The sequence below is a fragment of the Urocampus carinirostris genome, chromosome 19, assembly GCF_059441175.1.
Source record: "Urocampus carinirostris isolate Australia breed hairy pipefish chromosome 19, RoL_Ucar_1.0, whole genome shotgun sequence".
NCBI lineage: Eukaryota > Metazoa > Chordata > Actinopteri > Syngnathiformes > Syngnathidae > Urocampus > Urocampus carinirostris.
In genome coordinates, this window is record NC_142367.1 from 18,270,529 (window position 1) to 18,285,998 (window position 15,470).

General features: G+C 42.6%; 2 protein-coding genes across 2 annotated transcripts in view; one reads left to right on the forward strand and one right to left on the reverse strand.

Annotated features, from left to right (window-relative positions):
• Positions 1-11,880, forward strand: part of LOC148347549 (myosin-4-like) — a 33,113-nt gene extending 21,233 nt beyond the window's left edge. Inside the window, exons 25-39 of the mRNA XM_088323054.1 lie at positions 1,213-1,303; positions 1,482-1,871; positions 1,945-2,071; positions 2,148-2,266; positions 3,599-3,795; positions 3,870-4,053; positions 4,119-4,284; positions 4,354-4,478; positions 5,685-5,993; positions 6,057-6,260; positions 8,051-8,176; positions 9,286-9,456; positions 9,533-9,733; positions 11,397-11,528; positions 11,680-11,880. Of these exons, the coding sequence (XP_088179180.1) occupies positions 1,213-1,303; positions 1,482-1,871; positions 1,945-2,071; positions 2,148-2,266; positions 3,599-3,795; positions 3,870-4,053; positions 4,119-4,284; positions 4,354-4,478; positions 5,685-5,993; positions 6,057-6,260; positions 8,051-8,176; positions 9,286-9,456; positions 9,533-9,733; positions 11,397-11,528; positions 11,680-11,697 (2,560 nt within the window). The 3' untranslated portion in view covers positions 11,698-11,880. The remainder of the gene's footprint in view (positions 1-1,212; positions 1,304-1,481; positions 1,872-1,944; positions 2,072-2,147; positions 2,267-3,598; positions 3,796-3,869; positions 4,054-4,118; positions 4,285-4,353; positions 4,479-5,684; positions 5,994-6,056; positions 6,261-8,050; positions 8,177-9,285; positions 9,457-9,532; positions 9,734-11,396; positions 11,529-11,679) is intronic.
• A 476-nt stretch (positions 11,881-12,356) lies between these two features.
• LOC148347550 (E3 ubiquitin-protein ligase TRIM35-like) lies at positions 12,357-14,391 on the reverse strand. Its single transcript, XM_088324013.1, has one exon. It carries the CDS (start codon positions 14,290-14,292, stop codon positions 12,925-12,927), a length of 1,368 nt encoding a protein of 455 aa, XP_088180139.1. The 5' UTR covers positions 14,293-14,391; the 3' UTR covers positions 12,357-12,924.
• Between the last annotated feature and the right edge of the window lie 1,079 nt (positions 14,392-15,470).

Here is a 15,470-nt window from a genome sequence, read left to right on the forward strand (position 1 = left end):
ACTGGATTACTTTCAATTACTTTTGGATTACTCCAATATCAAATATGCTAATAAAAGACAAAAAAAAAAAAAAAATATGAATAAAATTATGACTCACAACACGTGGTAAGCTTTCTCTCCTGGCTTTGATCTCTTTGATCTCCGGCAAAACTAACATAAAATGCGACAGAAACAAAATGAAAATAAATCCGAACAGCTTGCCAACATCATTTTTGCCGTTCCATGTATTCCGTTACTCCCCAAGCCTGCTTAAAATTTAGTCATTTTATTCATATTTAGTTTCTTTTGTCTTTTATTAGCATATTTGGTATTGGAGTAATCCAAAAGTAATTGAAAGTAATCCAGTTAAAGTAACCCTAACCAACCCTGGTGATTTCACTAGAAATTTGTTTTATAAAAGGCATGAGAAATAATGGACATTCTTAGTGTCTTTCAATACATGATAAATTATTTTAAGTTAATTCTTAAAATTGACCTGCCCACTGCCCGATGATTGCTGGGATGGGCCCCAGCACCCCCGCGACCCTACTGAGGATAAGCGGTGCAGCTAATGAGATGAGATGAGATGTAAATAACTCAGTGCCCTTGTACAAGACAGATGTTTAAGTAATTGACTGAGTCAATTTTACCCTACTCCTAATAATTCCAAACTTGAAAGTAACATAATAATTTGCTATTTAAGAAATGCATATCAAACTGGTTGCCCTTCATGTTAAAGGAACTATACAGAATTTGGAACTTTTTTACTGGTGACCACCATCTTCTGGCTCGTGTGATCATTACAACCTCTATCAGCGTGTCCATGATGCACAAGCAAGTACATGCATTTCTTAGACACACTCAAATAAACTCTTCTTTTTAACGCTTTTGGGTGATTGGGTTGGTTTTGGACTGTACTGGAAGCAGGCCCTCTTCTTACTTCCACCATTTTCATGCTACACTAGCAAATAAAAACAGGGAAAAGAACATGGGGACGAGCATGACGTAATTCTCCAGCACTTTACCACACCTTTTCCTTCTGCTCAATACCGCCTGAACAGCTTTGCTAAGAGTAAGTTAAAAGCAGATAGGTGCAGAAAAAAATAAAGCATAAGGGTTCTTTGAACTAATTTGCGTATTGATAAGGCATACCAAAAAGGAGCTCTCAGCTTCATAAAGGTTATGCTCAAGAATGTGCCGGTGCTACATTCATCCATTTTCTTTTTATTGCAGAAAAGACTTCGAATTAAGCCAACTTGCTTCCAAAATAGAAGATGGGAAGAGCATAGCTGTGCAGACTCAGAAGAAGCTCAAGGAGCTGCAGGTATTTTATAAACTAGAGCAGGGATCGCCCAAAGAGACGGTGGCCGGGGTGAGAGGACTCCTCAACAAGGTCCACCAGACTGGGCATAGTGCAGTCAATGGTGTTCTGGGCTGTGTTGATGACTCCATGCAAGGTGTTCTGAGACAGCACATTTGTGTCTTTTCAAATTGGTCCCCAGGCCCGCATTGAAGAGCTGGAAGAGGAGATCGAAGCAGAGCACCTGGCCCGAGCCAAGGTAGAGCGACAGCGGGGCGAGCTGGCACGGGAGCTGGAGGAGATAAGCGAGAGGTTGGAAGAGGCCGGTGGGGCCACGGCGGCTCAGATCGAGATGAATAAGAAGCGAGAGGCGGAGTTTCAGAAACTGAGACGCAACCTGGAGGAGTCCACACTCCACCACGAGGCCATCGCCGCCGCCCTGAGGAAGAAACACGCCGACAGCGTGGCCGAGCTTGGCGAGCACATCGACAACCTGCAGCGCGTGAAGCAAAAGCTGGAGAAGGAGAAGAGCGAGTACAAGATGGAAGTCGATGACATGTCGGGACACGTCGAGGTGGCAGTCAAAGCCAAGGTTATCAGGGATCTTTTGCTTTTACACGCCACTATTGGACCAGTTTTCATGAATTATCTATGAATTCCTATAGAGCCACTATGAGAAGCTGTGTCACTCCATGGAGGACCAACTGGGAGAATACAAAGCCAAACATGATGAAGACTCTCGTTTGATCACCGAACTCAACACACAAAAGGCCAAGCTCCAGAATGAAAACGGTAAAGCGTCAATTACAGTCTTGAGGAAAGTGCAATTGCACGGAAAACCTTTGAGTTGCCCCCTACTCTTGAGCAGGTGAGCTTTCACGTCTTCTGCAGGAGAAAGAAGCTGTCCTGTCTCAAATGGGAAGGACCAAGAACGCTTCCACCCAGCAAGTGGAAGAGCTCAGAAGACAAGTTGAGGAGGAAACAAAGGTAAAAATAATCTAAAACATGGATATATTGTGATGCTTATCATATCTGGCCCATAGGCATTGTACAGTGTAGAATAAGATGTTTTTGGCCCCTATTTACAGAATTTTCCCACTATATGACAACACATTTTGTGCAAGCCCAAAAACGTATTCAATTCACAATTTATGGCGTTTGTGCATATGACGAGTTATGTCTTTAATAACTGGTGGGCTGCTGGTGGGCCTGCTCCAGGCCACGTTTTGCTCTCCTGACCCGTTTTTCCGTTCCTGACACCGCCATCGCTCGCCACGGAAGATCCACTTCCGCGTGCAGAGCGAACTGCTTCCCGTGTCCAGCAATCACTGGATCGTGGGCGCAACCCTTTCCCTTTCTTCCAATAAAACTTGTGAGAAACGCAACGCAAGTGGGTCCTGTCTACTTTCTGGTCGTGACGGTTTTTGCTTCTCCCTTTAGCATCACCGTAGGCCTCAGATCCATAGCAGATAAATATTATACCGTGACGGAAACAGATAGCAGAACAGCATTTTACATGACATACGAGTTATTAAAGACATAACTGGGCATAGTGTAGTCAATGATGTTCTGGGCTGTGTTGATGACTCTATGCATTATTTAAGACATAACTCGACAGGAGAGCAAAACGTGGTTGGGTTCGGAAGCGAGTCGTAAGCCAGGAAAAGAGAGTAGACGTGGTCGAGGACAAAAAGAGGTCAAAAGCCGGGACGGGAGAGTAGACGTTGTCAGGATCAAAAACGGGTCAAAGCCGGGGAATAGACAGGAGCAAAAAACGGGACAGGTGGGAGTCAGGGTCAAAAAAGGCTTGCCTAGTGTTAACTGAGGTTTTCAGACGGACTGACAAAAGGGGACAGACAGGAGTGGGTATGAGTACTGATCGGGAGCCAATCAGAGTTCGAGGCAGTTGGCGCCAAAGGAGCGGGCACAGGTGATTTACATCGGTAGTCATGACAAAAACACGATAACCATGACCGTTAACAATCGACAATCTTAACTATAAATTAAAAAGGAGGCAATTAATGCAAGCAAATCTTCTAAATGAAGATTTTCGAATCAGTTTTATTTTAATCCACTATTATCATCTCATTCCCCCCCTGCACTCACCTGCTACTTCAATCTACCAGCTCAGATCACGTCATTTTTTTCCTTACATATAGGTCTATTCAGAAAGTTATTGAATTATTTCCACGTATATTATACATAGGTGGTTCTTTTAATGTACTACTTTGTTAATTTAGTGCTTTTATCTGCGTTACCAATCTCCACCTCAGAACATAATGATATCCTGTCTCCTGTACTATAAAATACTGTTTTTAGGCTAAAACTGCCCTAGCCCACGCTTTACAATCGGCTCGCCACGACTGTGACCTTCTTCGGGAACAGTTTGAAGAGGAGCAGGAGTCCAAAGCAGAGCTGCAAAGGGCGATGTCCAAAGCCAACTGCGAGTTGGGACAATGGAGAACAAAATACGAGACGGACGCCATTCAGCGAACTGACGAGCTGGAAGAAGCAAAGTTGGTGACCCTCTCAAAACTTGTCTGAGGACCTCCGCACATTCCCGAACCCTGAATTGTCCCCATTTGTTCAGGAAAAAGCTGACTCAACGTTTGCAAGATGTCGAGGAGGCTAATGAGATCGTGAACGCCAAGTGTTCCTCGTTGGAAAAGGCCAAGCAGAGGCTACAAGGAGAAGTTGAGGACTTCATGGTGGAAGTGGAGAGGGCAAATGTGCAAGTGGCTCTCCTGGATAAAAAACAGAGGAGCTTCGATAAGGTTAGAGTCCAGGTCCGAATTCACAATAGTTCTTTTCTATATTGCTTTCTTCGTGTCGGGTTTAGATCTTGTCCGAGTCGAGACAGAAGTATGAAGAAAGCCAAGCCGAGCTGGAAGGCTCGCAACGGGAATGCCGGACCCTCAGCACGGAGCTCTTCAAAATCAAGAACTCCTACGAAGAAGCTTTGGATCACCTTGAAGTCCTCAAGCGAGAGAATACAAACTTGCAGCGTATGTATTCACTTCTAAAGTAACAGTCCATAACAGATATGCCTATCTAATGTTTCAATATATATGTAGAAGAGATTGCTGACCTCTCTGACCAACTCGGTGAGAATGGCAAAGTCATGCATGAGTTGGAAAAGACCAAGAAACACTCAGAGACGGAAAAAACAGAGATCCAGACTGCTCTGGAGGAAGCTGAGGTACTAAAAAACAAAAACATTATAAATACATCTACATGTAAAGGAAAAATAAATTGTTATTACCTTCGGTGGGATGCGACCTGAGGTGGTGGAGGGAAGTAGCGGGTGGATGCTGGAGGGAGTAGACAGTGACAGCAGATTGAAAATGAAACACATTTCAATCCCCCCCTTGTGATTTTCATGCCCTTACAAGATACTTTCTTACTTTCACTTCTCCTTATTTTTAACAGTAGTCCCGATTGTTGATTGCTTATGTCCATATTCCTTACTGAGGGTAATATGCAAGTGTTTTCTTCATATTTCTTAAATAGCAGAAGCTTTTTATTTCCATAGTTATCATGTTTATGCCTTTTTATTAAGCATCACTGCAAATAAATACAGTACAGAAATATGAATATTGCAGACTCAAAAGTATTTAAGGAGTGCAGAAACTGAAATGCATTCTGGAAGGCACAGTGGGACCTCGCTACTTCGCGGTTCCGCGTTCGCGGGTTCAGAGCTTCGCGGGTCTAAAAAATAATAATAATAAAATAAAAAAAATAAATATTAAAAATAAAATTAAAAAAATATATATATATATTTATTTATTTATTTTAGCATTTTTGAAAGGGCGTCGGTACTTCGCGGATTTTCACTTTTTGCGGGTGGTTTTGGTCCCCATTAACCGCGATAACCGAGGGATTACTGTAGTTGAGCCAATAGAATTTCTGTGTTTTCATAACCAATAGCTCACCTAGATGACGTTGACCAATAGTAGACAACCCTCTTAAAGATTTGTTTTGTCAAAGTTGAATTTTACATTTTTGGACATGCAAACTATTTGGTTGTTGATGTTTTATCAGGGGTAAAATGGTAGAGGTCTACAGTACCACTCAAAAAGTAGAGGCATAAAACAGCATTGGCAAGTTTATTCAAACTGTTGTAAATCAAGTCAAGTGAAGTCATGTTTATTTGTGACGCCCTTAATCACAAGGAGTCTCAAAGGGCTGTACAGACCACTACAGACTATTATTGCACCATCCCCTGATCTAAAACCAGCATGAGGGCAAGGAAAAACTCAAAAACCTCAACATAAGGAAAATGAAGAAACCTTGAGAACATCATAACCTTGCAAACTTAGCCAAACCCTATCAAGTGATTCACGTTCCACTTACCAAATCGTCACTAAGATTGTTGGTATTTCTGTATCATTTATTTCTAACTCAGGCATCCCTGGAACACGAAGAATCCAAAATTCTCCGTATCCAGCTCGAACTGACTCAAGTCAAGGGCGAAGTGGATCGAAGGCTGGCCGAGAAAGACGAAGAAATGGAGCAGATGAAACGCAACCATCTGCGCATGGTGGACACTTTGCAATCGGCCTTGGACGCCGAAGTCCATGGCAAGAATGAGGCCGTGCGAATCAGGAAGAAGATGGAGGCTGACCTCAACGAGCTGGAGTTGCAGTTGAACCACACCAGTCGGCAAGCTTCCGAGGCCCAGAAGCAGCTGAAGGGCTTGCAGATCCACCTTAAGGTGAAACCTTGCAGTAAGACTCAAACATTCAAACATCATTAGACTTCATTTTGCTTTCTACAGGAGCAATCTGTTCTCCTGGAAAGCACGCTACGTAGCGAAGAGGACCTGAAGGACCAGGTGGCAATATTGGAGCGTAGAAATGTCCTCATGCAAGCCGAAGTGGAAGAGTTAAAGGCAGCACTGGAACAATCGGACCGGAGTCGCAAATTAGCTGAGCAGGAACTTGGTGATGCCTGTGAGCGAGCTGGGCTTCTGCACTCTCAGGTGGGAAGAAAGATAAGGCATGCGTTCCACTGATGGACCAAACTCTTGCAAAACGAGTTTCTTCAGGTCATCACGATTCTCCTATCCTGGCTAAAGTTTGTACAGCAGAGACCTTGGATACAGCATAAAAACACTTTGCGGTGTGGAATAAGATGTGTTCTATTTCTATTCATGGCATTATTCCTACTATACCACATCAACAAGAAATAATTTGGTGTGCCCGAAAACGTGAAAAATTCAAACTTTGCATATGAGTTACATCGCTATATTCTCTAGTTCAGAATCTCATGTGCTTCTTAAACCCTTGTGAGCGACACAACTCTGTATTTTTGTACTGTATTTATTAGATATGGGTCCCAGGGCTTGCAGTTATGCTAAAGGGAGAAGCAAAAACGTGATAACCATGGAAAAGAACCTTGAGATTTTCAAGAAATATGAAAGAAGCATGCTAGGTTGCATGGCTGTTATAATTAAAAACAAGGAGGCAAATCAAAGTAAGGAAATCCTCTAATGGAATAAAATTATTGTAAGTGGGAGTTATTGAATCATGTGTGCGTATATTACACACTACCTCATGGATCTCTTGAGTACCGTAAATTCCGGACTATAGAGCGCACCTGATTATAAGCCGCACCCATCACATTTTAAGAGGAAAACCGATTTTGTACATACACAAGCCGCACCTGTATATAAGCCGCATGCGCCCACATTTAAACATGCAACACAAACACAAAATTAACCCAAACCCGACTTCAAGTCCCGCGATTGAAACTAAATGTCCCTCATTAAAGTCCACAGTCCAATAATCACAGTCAGCAAAATGAACGGAAAATGTTACCGGTACTTAAGGTTTGATGCAGACCTGCAGAGTCCGGGTCCCGTTGAAAGTAATCCAAGGAAAAAAGTGTATACTTCCAAAAGTAAGGGTGGGAAAAATATATCAGATGAACACATTTACTCTCGCAACTCCTTTTTCTTTAACCAACGTTTTACCCCCTCTTCTTTCCTTGTCTGTCCCTCACCCTTAGCGGTCCCCACTTAAACTCGGCACCCCGCGTTTGTTCCGCCCCTCATTTTTCGTTCACCCGTGCAAAACATATCAGAATAAGTGTCTAAAATAAATACAAATAAATACATTACGAAAATATACAGTTGCAAATACATATTATACACGGGTTACACATATTTACAAAGAAAGACGGTACACCGAGAGAGTTTTCAAAGCTTTAATAATAATAATATAGCTTTCATCCCAAACTGTGCCTGTGACAGGGCAGTTAATGGTAGCAACACTCGAGCGCCGCTGGCGGCCGTTAGAAAAATCACATAAATTGGCCGCATCACTGAATAAGCCACAGGGTTGAACGTTAGGGGAAAAAGTAGCGGCTTATAGTCCGGAATTTACGATACCTGGGTCATTGGGGTCCACTGAGGGTGTAACTCTGGAAAGCTCTTAACTATTGTGTTATTTTATGTTTTTAACTGTGATAGCAGGGTTTTGTAGGTAATTGTCATAGTTTTCTATCCACCTCTATACGGCATTTTCACTTTGGAATCCCTACCTCGGAACGGATTACTTTCAAATCCCACAGGTCTGCAGTATTCCATTTTTTTCTAATGACAGGCAACTTTTTGTCTGAAAGTCTGAAATTTCCTCTCTGGTAATGAACCTCAAACTGACCCTGATTCTAGCACCTATTTGCAATCGTCTCTATTGGGCATAACACATTGTTTAAATCCTATTAGCTTGTGTATCTGAAGAAACTTTGTATTTCTGTTTTGGCGTACAGAACACGAGTCTTCTCAACCAAAAAAAGAAGTTGGATGCGGACCTTAGCCAGCTACAAGGCGATCTGGAGGAAGCGATTCAAGAGTCTCGCAATGCTGATGAGAAAGCCAAGAAAGCCATCACCGATGTAAATATCACATTAATATTGATTACTTTTTTGGGTACACAACAAAGTCGTTGAAGACTTCCACTAGAGAATTGAAAGAGTAGCGGTTTAAATGCAATAGGTACTAATCCCTTGGGGTGTGGCAAGAGAGAACCAATTACTCACACATTGAAAATGACTTTGTTAACATTCAGGCGATAATCCGATGGGAAATGGAATATACTGTCCTGGGGATAATGGATCACGGCCAGAACAATGCAGTTTATTTTAGGCGGGCCACAATGGCAAGCCTCAGCGGCCCAACCTGATAAAAAACACTCTTCTGGCTCTTGCTCTCAGCAATAGTCGACAGAGGATAATAGATTGCAGCTGCACTGGTGTTGTGCATTATAAGATGGAAAAAAGATTTACAACCCATGACAAAGGTTTGCTCTCTCAGCCCCTGCATTCTGCATTAGTCAGCTGGGGATAATAGATTACAGTCAAAACAGTGCATTTAATTTCAGGCGGGCCTCAAAAACTCTTTACCACTCGATCCTCTCAGCAATAGTTGATCGGTAATATTGGATCATGACCAAAACTGTCCATTTCATTTAAGCGTGCCAGAATAGCATGTACTCCGACAAAAATGCCTTATGCTGGTCCTACATCACAGCAATATTGAATTGGGGATAATGTATTGCGGCCGCATGAGTGGCGTACATTCTAAACGGAAATACAGTAACAGTAACACAAAAAAATAACTGCTAGGCCTGAAAAAATGTGTTATTTGTAGGTCACCGATCGCAGCAATATACAATCGGGATTAATGGCTCGCGGCCGCATGAGTGCGGTTCACTTTTTGATGGACAGAATGGCAAAAAAGACCTGCCAGACTCGACAAAAATGCACTGTGCCAGCCCCCGAATGGGGATAACGGATCGCGGAATATTTTTCAAATCTCTATGCACTGAGGGGCGAAGTAGCGAGTGTTTACAGTACAGACCTTTATTGGATTATTGGCCTTGCATACTCAGAGTACTGGTAATGTTCTGTTTCCGATCGGATTATTGCTATCTCTATCATAGTCAGTGTCATTTAACCCATGCTACGAAATCTAAAAATGTATGATTTTCCTTGTCTGAATTCAGGCAGCAATGATGGCAGAGGAACTCAAGAAAGAACAGGACACCAGCAGCCACCTGGAAAGGATAAAAAAGAACACAGAGGCCACGGTAAAGGATCTGCAACACCGTCTCGATGAAGCCGAGAGTCTTGCTTTGAAAGGGGGAAAGAAACAGCTCCAGAAACTGGAAGCTCGGGTATACAGACACATTTAAAACACCCCTGTAACAGTACCACTAGGATTGAAAAATCCTCAAAGTTGTCTTGTTTAAGGTCCGAGAATTGGAGAGCGAAATGGAGAGCAAACAAAGAAGAGCCTCCGATGCTATCAAAGGAGTCCGTAAATACGAGAGGAGGATCAGGGAACTCACGTACCAGACGGAAGAGGACAAGAAAACTGTTCTGAGACTGCAGGATCTTGTTGATAAACTGCAACTTAAAGTTAAAGTATACAAACGGCAGAACGAGGAAGTGGTAAGATCTTTGCCGCATCATCCATCAAATTTGGAATCACCGCAAATACACAGTGAAGAAAATAAGTATTTGAACACCCTGCTATTTTGCTGTTTCTCCCACATAGAAATCATGGAGGGGTCTGACATTTTCATTGTAGGTATGTCCACTGTGAGAGAGATAAACTAAAAAGAAAAATCCAGAAATCTTAATACAGGATTTTTTTAACGATTTATTTGTGTGATATAGCTGCAAATAAGTAGTTGAACACCTGAGAAAATGAATGTTAATATTTGGTACAGTAGCCTTTGTTTGCTATTACAGAGGTCAAACGTTTCCTGTAGTCTTTCACCAGGTTTGCACACACTGCAGGCACACACTCTTGGCCCACTCCTCCACACAGATCTTCTCTAGATCAGTCAGGTTTCTGGGCTGTCGCTGAGAAACACGGGGTTTGAGCTCCTTCCAAAGATTTTCGATGGGGTTCCGGTCTAGACACTGGCCATGCTAGAACCTTGATATGGTTCTTACGGGGTCACTCTTTGGTTTTCCTGGCTGTGTGCTTCGGGTAGTTGTCCTGTTGGAACACCCAGCCATGACCCATCTTCAATGCTCTGACTGAGGGAAGGAGGTTGTTGCCCAAAATCTCACAGTACACGGCTCCCAGTCATCCTCTCTTTAATGCAGTGCACTCGTCCTGTCCCAAGTGCAGAAAAACACCCCCAAAGCCCCCCCATGCTTCACAGTGGGGATGGTATTCTTCAGATTGTACTCTTAATTCTTCTTCCTACAAACACGCTTAATGGAATCGTGACCAAAAAGTTCTATTTTGGTCTCATCTGAAATCAAAACTTTCTCCCATGACTCCTTTGTATCATCCAAATGGTCATATGCAAACTTAAGGCGGGCCTTGACATGTGCTGGTGTAAGCAGGGGAACCTTTTGTGCCATGCATGATTTCAAACCATGATGTCTTAGTGCATATAGTAACCATGGAAACAGTGGTCCCAGCTCTTTTCAGGCTTTTGACCAACTCCTGTCGTGTAGTTCTGGGTTGATTCCTCGCCTTTCTTAGAATTATTGAGACCCCACGAGGTGATATCTTTCATGGGGCGCCACTCCGATTGAGATTGACCGTCATGTTTAGCTTCTTCCATTTTCGAACGATTGCTCCAACAGTGGACCTTTTTTCACCAAGCTGCTCGGCATTTGCTCCGTAGCCCTTTCCACCCTTGTGGGGGTGTATAATTTTTTTCTCGGGTGTCTTTGGATAGCTCTTTGGTCTTCCCCATGTTACAAGGTAAAGTCTTACTGATTGTATGGGGTGGACAGGGGTGTCTTTATGCAGTGAAGGACCTCAAACAGGTGAATCTGATTCAGGATGCTACATGGAGTGCAGGTGGACTTCTAATCGGCGGACTAACAGATATTCCAGGGTCAGAATTCTAGATGATACACAGGTGTTCAAATACTTATTTGCAGCTGTATCACACAAATCAAACATTAAAAAAATCATGCATTGTGATTTCTGCATTTTTTTTTTAGTTTATCTCTCTCACAGTAGACATGCACCTATGATGAAAATTTCAGACCTCTCCATGATTTCAAAGTGGGAGAAATAGCAAAACCGCAGAGTGTTCAAATACTTATTTTCTTCATTATCTATTGTAACTTATTTGCGCAGGAGGAACAGGCCAATGTTACTCTCGCTAAATTAAGGAAGGTCCAAAGTGAACTGGAAGAGGCCCAGGAGAGAGCCGACATTGCAGAGTCTCAAGTCAATAAGATGAGGAGCAAAAACCGAGAATTTGGAAGGGTAACCTGCGCCTGTATTTTCTCATTCCCATTGCCCATAGAATATTTGTGGCGTTTTTAGGTGCCATTGGAACTAAAAGTTAATTTTGTGTTTGCCTTGAAACTCTTTTGTTTGGCTATTCTCTAAGATTTTTCCTTTTTCTGTGGTCTAGGTTGCCAATGCAGATTAGACCTGGGGAACATCTTCGCCCAAGTGGGTCTATAAAGTAAAGTCCGAATGATCCCCCTACAAGAAACAATATCATAATGTAATTGTAATAATTGCAAAACCTTGCTGTGGAATTGCTGTTAATTAGAATCATTGGTTTGGAGAACAGTGTGTAGAAATGTTGAATTGCTTAGTGATTTCAATTAATTTCAATAAAATGAATTCATGTCCTGTAACATCTATATTTGTATATCTAGTAACTACTCAAGCTAATTGCTGGCATGCTAAATGCTAAACTATTTAACAAATGTGTTAGTATTTTGAATTAACGATAGTAAATGTACAAACAAAACCAAATCACTAACAGAAGTATATAGTAGTGAAGTTGCTGAATGACTCTTAACAGCTAGCAGCACTTGCTAGCTGTGAAATATTGAAATTAAAAAACAAAAACAAAAAAATCTAATACTTTGAACACATTTTTGTATTTATTAATTAACTTTGGCTAACGATAACATAACATTGATCTCGTTTTTAAACAAGTAACGGGGTAAAATTCATACCTAAAAGGGAGTTAGAACTTATACGTCCAAAACCAGAGCAGCTACTTTTGCTAGCCGCCTATTTTAGCAACATGATTTCGCTAGTTTTTTCATGGTTCAAACTTTTGGCCCACGATTTTTTTACACTAGCTTTAGCCGCTAGCTCATGTCAGCCACATGACTACAACACTTGCTAGCTGCACCCGGCTAAATGTAGCTTATTGGAAATACATGTAAAACATATTGAAATTCAAAAACAGAATCACCAAATACTTTTGGCACATTTTTGTGTTTATTTAATAACCGTGGCTAACCACAACATAACATTGACCTCGGATTGATTTCTTTCGTATACAATCCTAGAAAAGTTTTCTCTTTAATATTTGTTTCCCTCCTAGAAGGAATACAATCCATGTATAATCAGTGTTTTACAACCTCATCGATAACTTTAAAGGGACACTGTGTAATATTTGACCACTAGTCTCTGTACTGTGCAGTGCAACCCAAAACGAGTGCTGCACATCAAAAGGAAGAATACAAACTACAGAGACTCAAACCGCACAACTCTTTTCATTTTTTTGCCCAGCCTTTCAAAAGGTTTTTGGTTTTCGAGGGTACCCGTAGTAGCAAGATGGCGGACAATCATGTCAGCTCCCTCCCAGTGAGTTTTTTGTTTTAGGATGCACTAAATAGTACACGACGTCCCTTTAAACAGTAATATGAGGTGTAAGTGGAATTATTTGCAGAGGAATGTAATCCTTTGTCCAAAATAATGGAAAAATTTTAATATTGTCGGACAAACGTGCACAAGGTCTGACTTTGCACAATTCCGTGTTTGTGAGAGAGTCCGAGAACGAGAACGATTCTTCGTTGGTGTCCACGCGGATTTGGATCCTCTGCAGTTTTTCCGGCGGCTTCCAGGATCCGTACGGCTCGGCGAACTTTCGGTATTTCTCGTCGCAAAAGGCGATGCTCCACGTCTTCATGTCGTGCGGCAAACGGGGATCCCCCAAGGCCACCCCCAGCGCCCAGGCCGCGTTCTCACCCACCTCTACTTCCCACACGTGAGTTCCTGAAGCCAAAGCAGAACCTAGAACGCGGTTCCACAACTGAAACCTCTCGGGATTCTTCGGACGCTGCTGCGATTCCCCGAAACAGACGCTGGTCAGATGCTCGGACAGACTGAGGACAGGAGCAGCCGTGTTGGGGTCCAGGATGACGGAACTGTAAGACACCATGTCCTTCATCTGCTCCCACACACTGAACTTGAGGTTGCCTAGGTGTTTGACTTCATCGAGAAGAGCTCCAGTGAGAAACTCGGGCTCACCGGGAAGGTTTTCTATGGTGGTGATGGTGCTATGGAAGTTCTTCATGAAGGAAACAGGATCTGCCTTCAGATTTTCCTCCGTGATTCTTATGGCATCGGCAAGAGCAACCATATCTCTGCTGAGAGCCTCGATCTTGTCCATCAACATCCGAATCTTCCTCTGCTCTTCTTCCTTCACGGCGGCCAAACGAGCCTCCTCCTCGAACTGGAGAAACCGACGCAGCTCCTCGAAATCCTTCTTGATCTTAGTCTCCACCTGCTCCTTTTGGACCCTCATATAGATGACTTGTTGACTGCAATTGTCCCTCATCTTACTGTGATCTTTCAGTCGCTTCTTCATGTCTTTGAGTCCATCTCGAAGTCTCTCCTGGTGATCTTTGGCGACTTCATCCAGGGGATAAAACTTGTGACCGGCGTGGACTTTGGAATCTCTGCAGATGAGGCACACCAATTCTTGGTGGTCCAAACAGAAAAGGATCAGTTTATCCTTATGCAGGGTGCACATGTCCTCCAACTCTACCGAAGCTTGCGAAAAGGCCTCGCACACTTTCTTCAACGCTAAATTCGAAGGAACGTCTTTGGTTTCGCATCTTTCTGTGCAAAAGGGACATGAGTGATCTTCTCTCTGGTCCCAGTACTGCTGAACGCACCCGCGACAAAAGCTATGGCTACACGGAAGCATGACAGGATCGTTGAAGATGTCCATACAGGACGGACAATGGAGGTAATCCTCGATTCTTCTCGCCATGGTCCTTGCAAAGGCAGCCCGGTCTAAAAGGTTTCCACTTTGAGTCTCTTGAGAGCCGCAAAGGGTGTCATGATGTCTTTGATTCCCTGCGACTTTCACCTAAAAACCGCGAACAGCTTGTAACAACAAAGCGTATGTAGGAACAGGAGGCGATTAATGGTTGTTATGGTTACATAATTGTGATGTATTGTTGTCAATGGTGTATGTCATTGCTTTGTTACAGCAGCAGTTGTTGTGAAAGCACATTTTAAATAAAGTTGGGTGGTTGAAAAAAAATGCAATTCCTGTTTTTGTTTTTCTGGTGTGATAGGCAGGGTTGGGTAGGGTTACTTTAACTTGATTACTTTCAATTACTTTTGGATTACTCCAATACCAAATATGCTAATAAAAGACAAAAGAAACTGAATAAAATGACTAAATTTTGTGCAGGCTTGGGGAGTAACGGAATACATGGAACGGCAAAAATGATGTTGGCAAGATGTTTGTTTTTTTTTTCATTTTGTTTCCGTCGCATTTTATGTTGGTTTTGCCGGAGATCAATGAGATCAAAGCCAGGAGAGAAAGCTTACCACGTGTTGTGAGTCATAATTGTATTCATATTGTCATGTCCAGCATGGTCGCCGTGGCGACCGGCTGGCCCCGCCCCCTTGGCACCGGCTGTAGCAGATTTTCTAATTTGCGTGTGTGCTTCTTAAGGGCGGGTTTTGGGGATTGCCGGTTGCGGGTTCATTGCATTACTTTGCATTATTCTGTTCTGTTTGACTTGAGGAAACCTGTACTTGCCCGTTCTGAGTAAAAGCCTGTTTTGTGAGTATTCCTAGTCTGAGTTCCTGTTTGCCTGTAAGCCTGTTTTTGTTTTTGTCCTTGAGTGTTGGACGACTTTTATTTCCTTAATAAAAGTAACTGATCGTTAACGCGAATGAGCTCACCCTTCCTGCCTCCTGCCTCCGATCTGGTCCGGTCTCGTGACACATATTTAGTTTCTTTTGTCTTTTATTAGCATATTTGGTATTGGAGTAATCAGAAAGTAATTGAAAGTAATCAAGTTAAAGTAACCCTACCCAACCCTGGTGATAGGACAGATTTTATCTATGTACACTGATCTTTACTTCAATAAATTGAATCATACATGTAGTTTTCAATATTTAGGCAGTGCCCCTGAAACTCAGATGCTACGT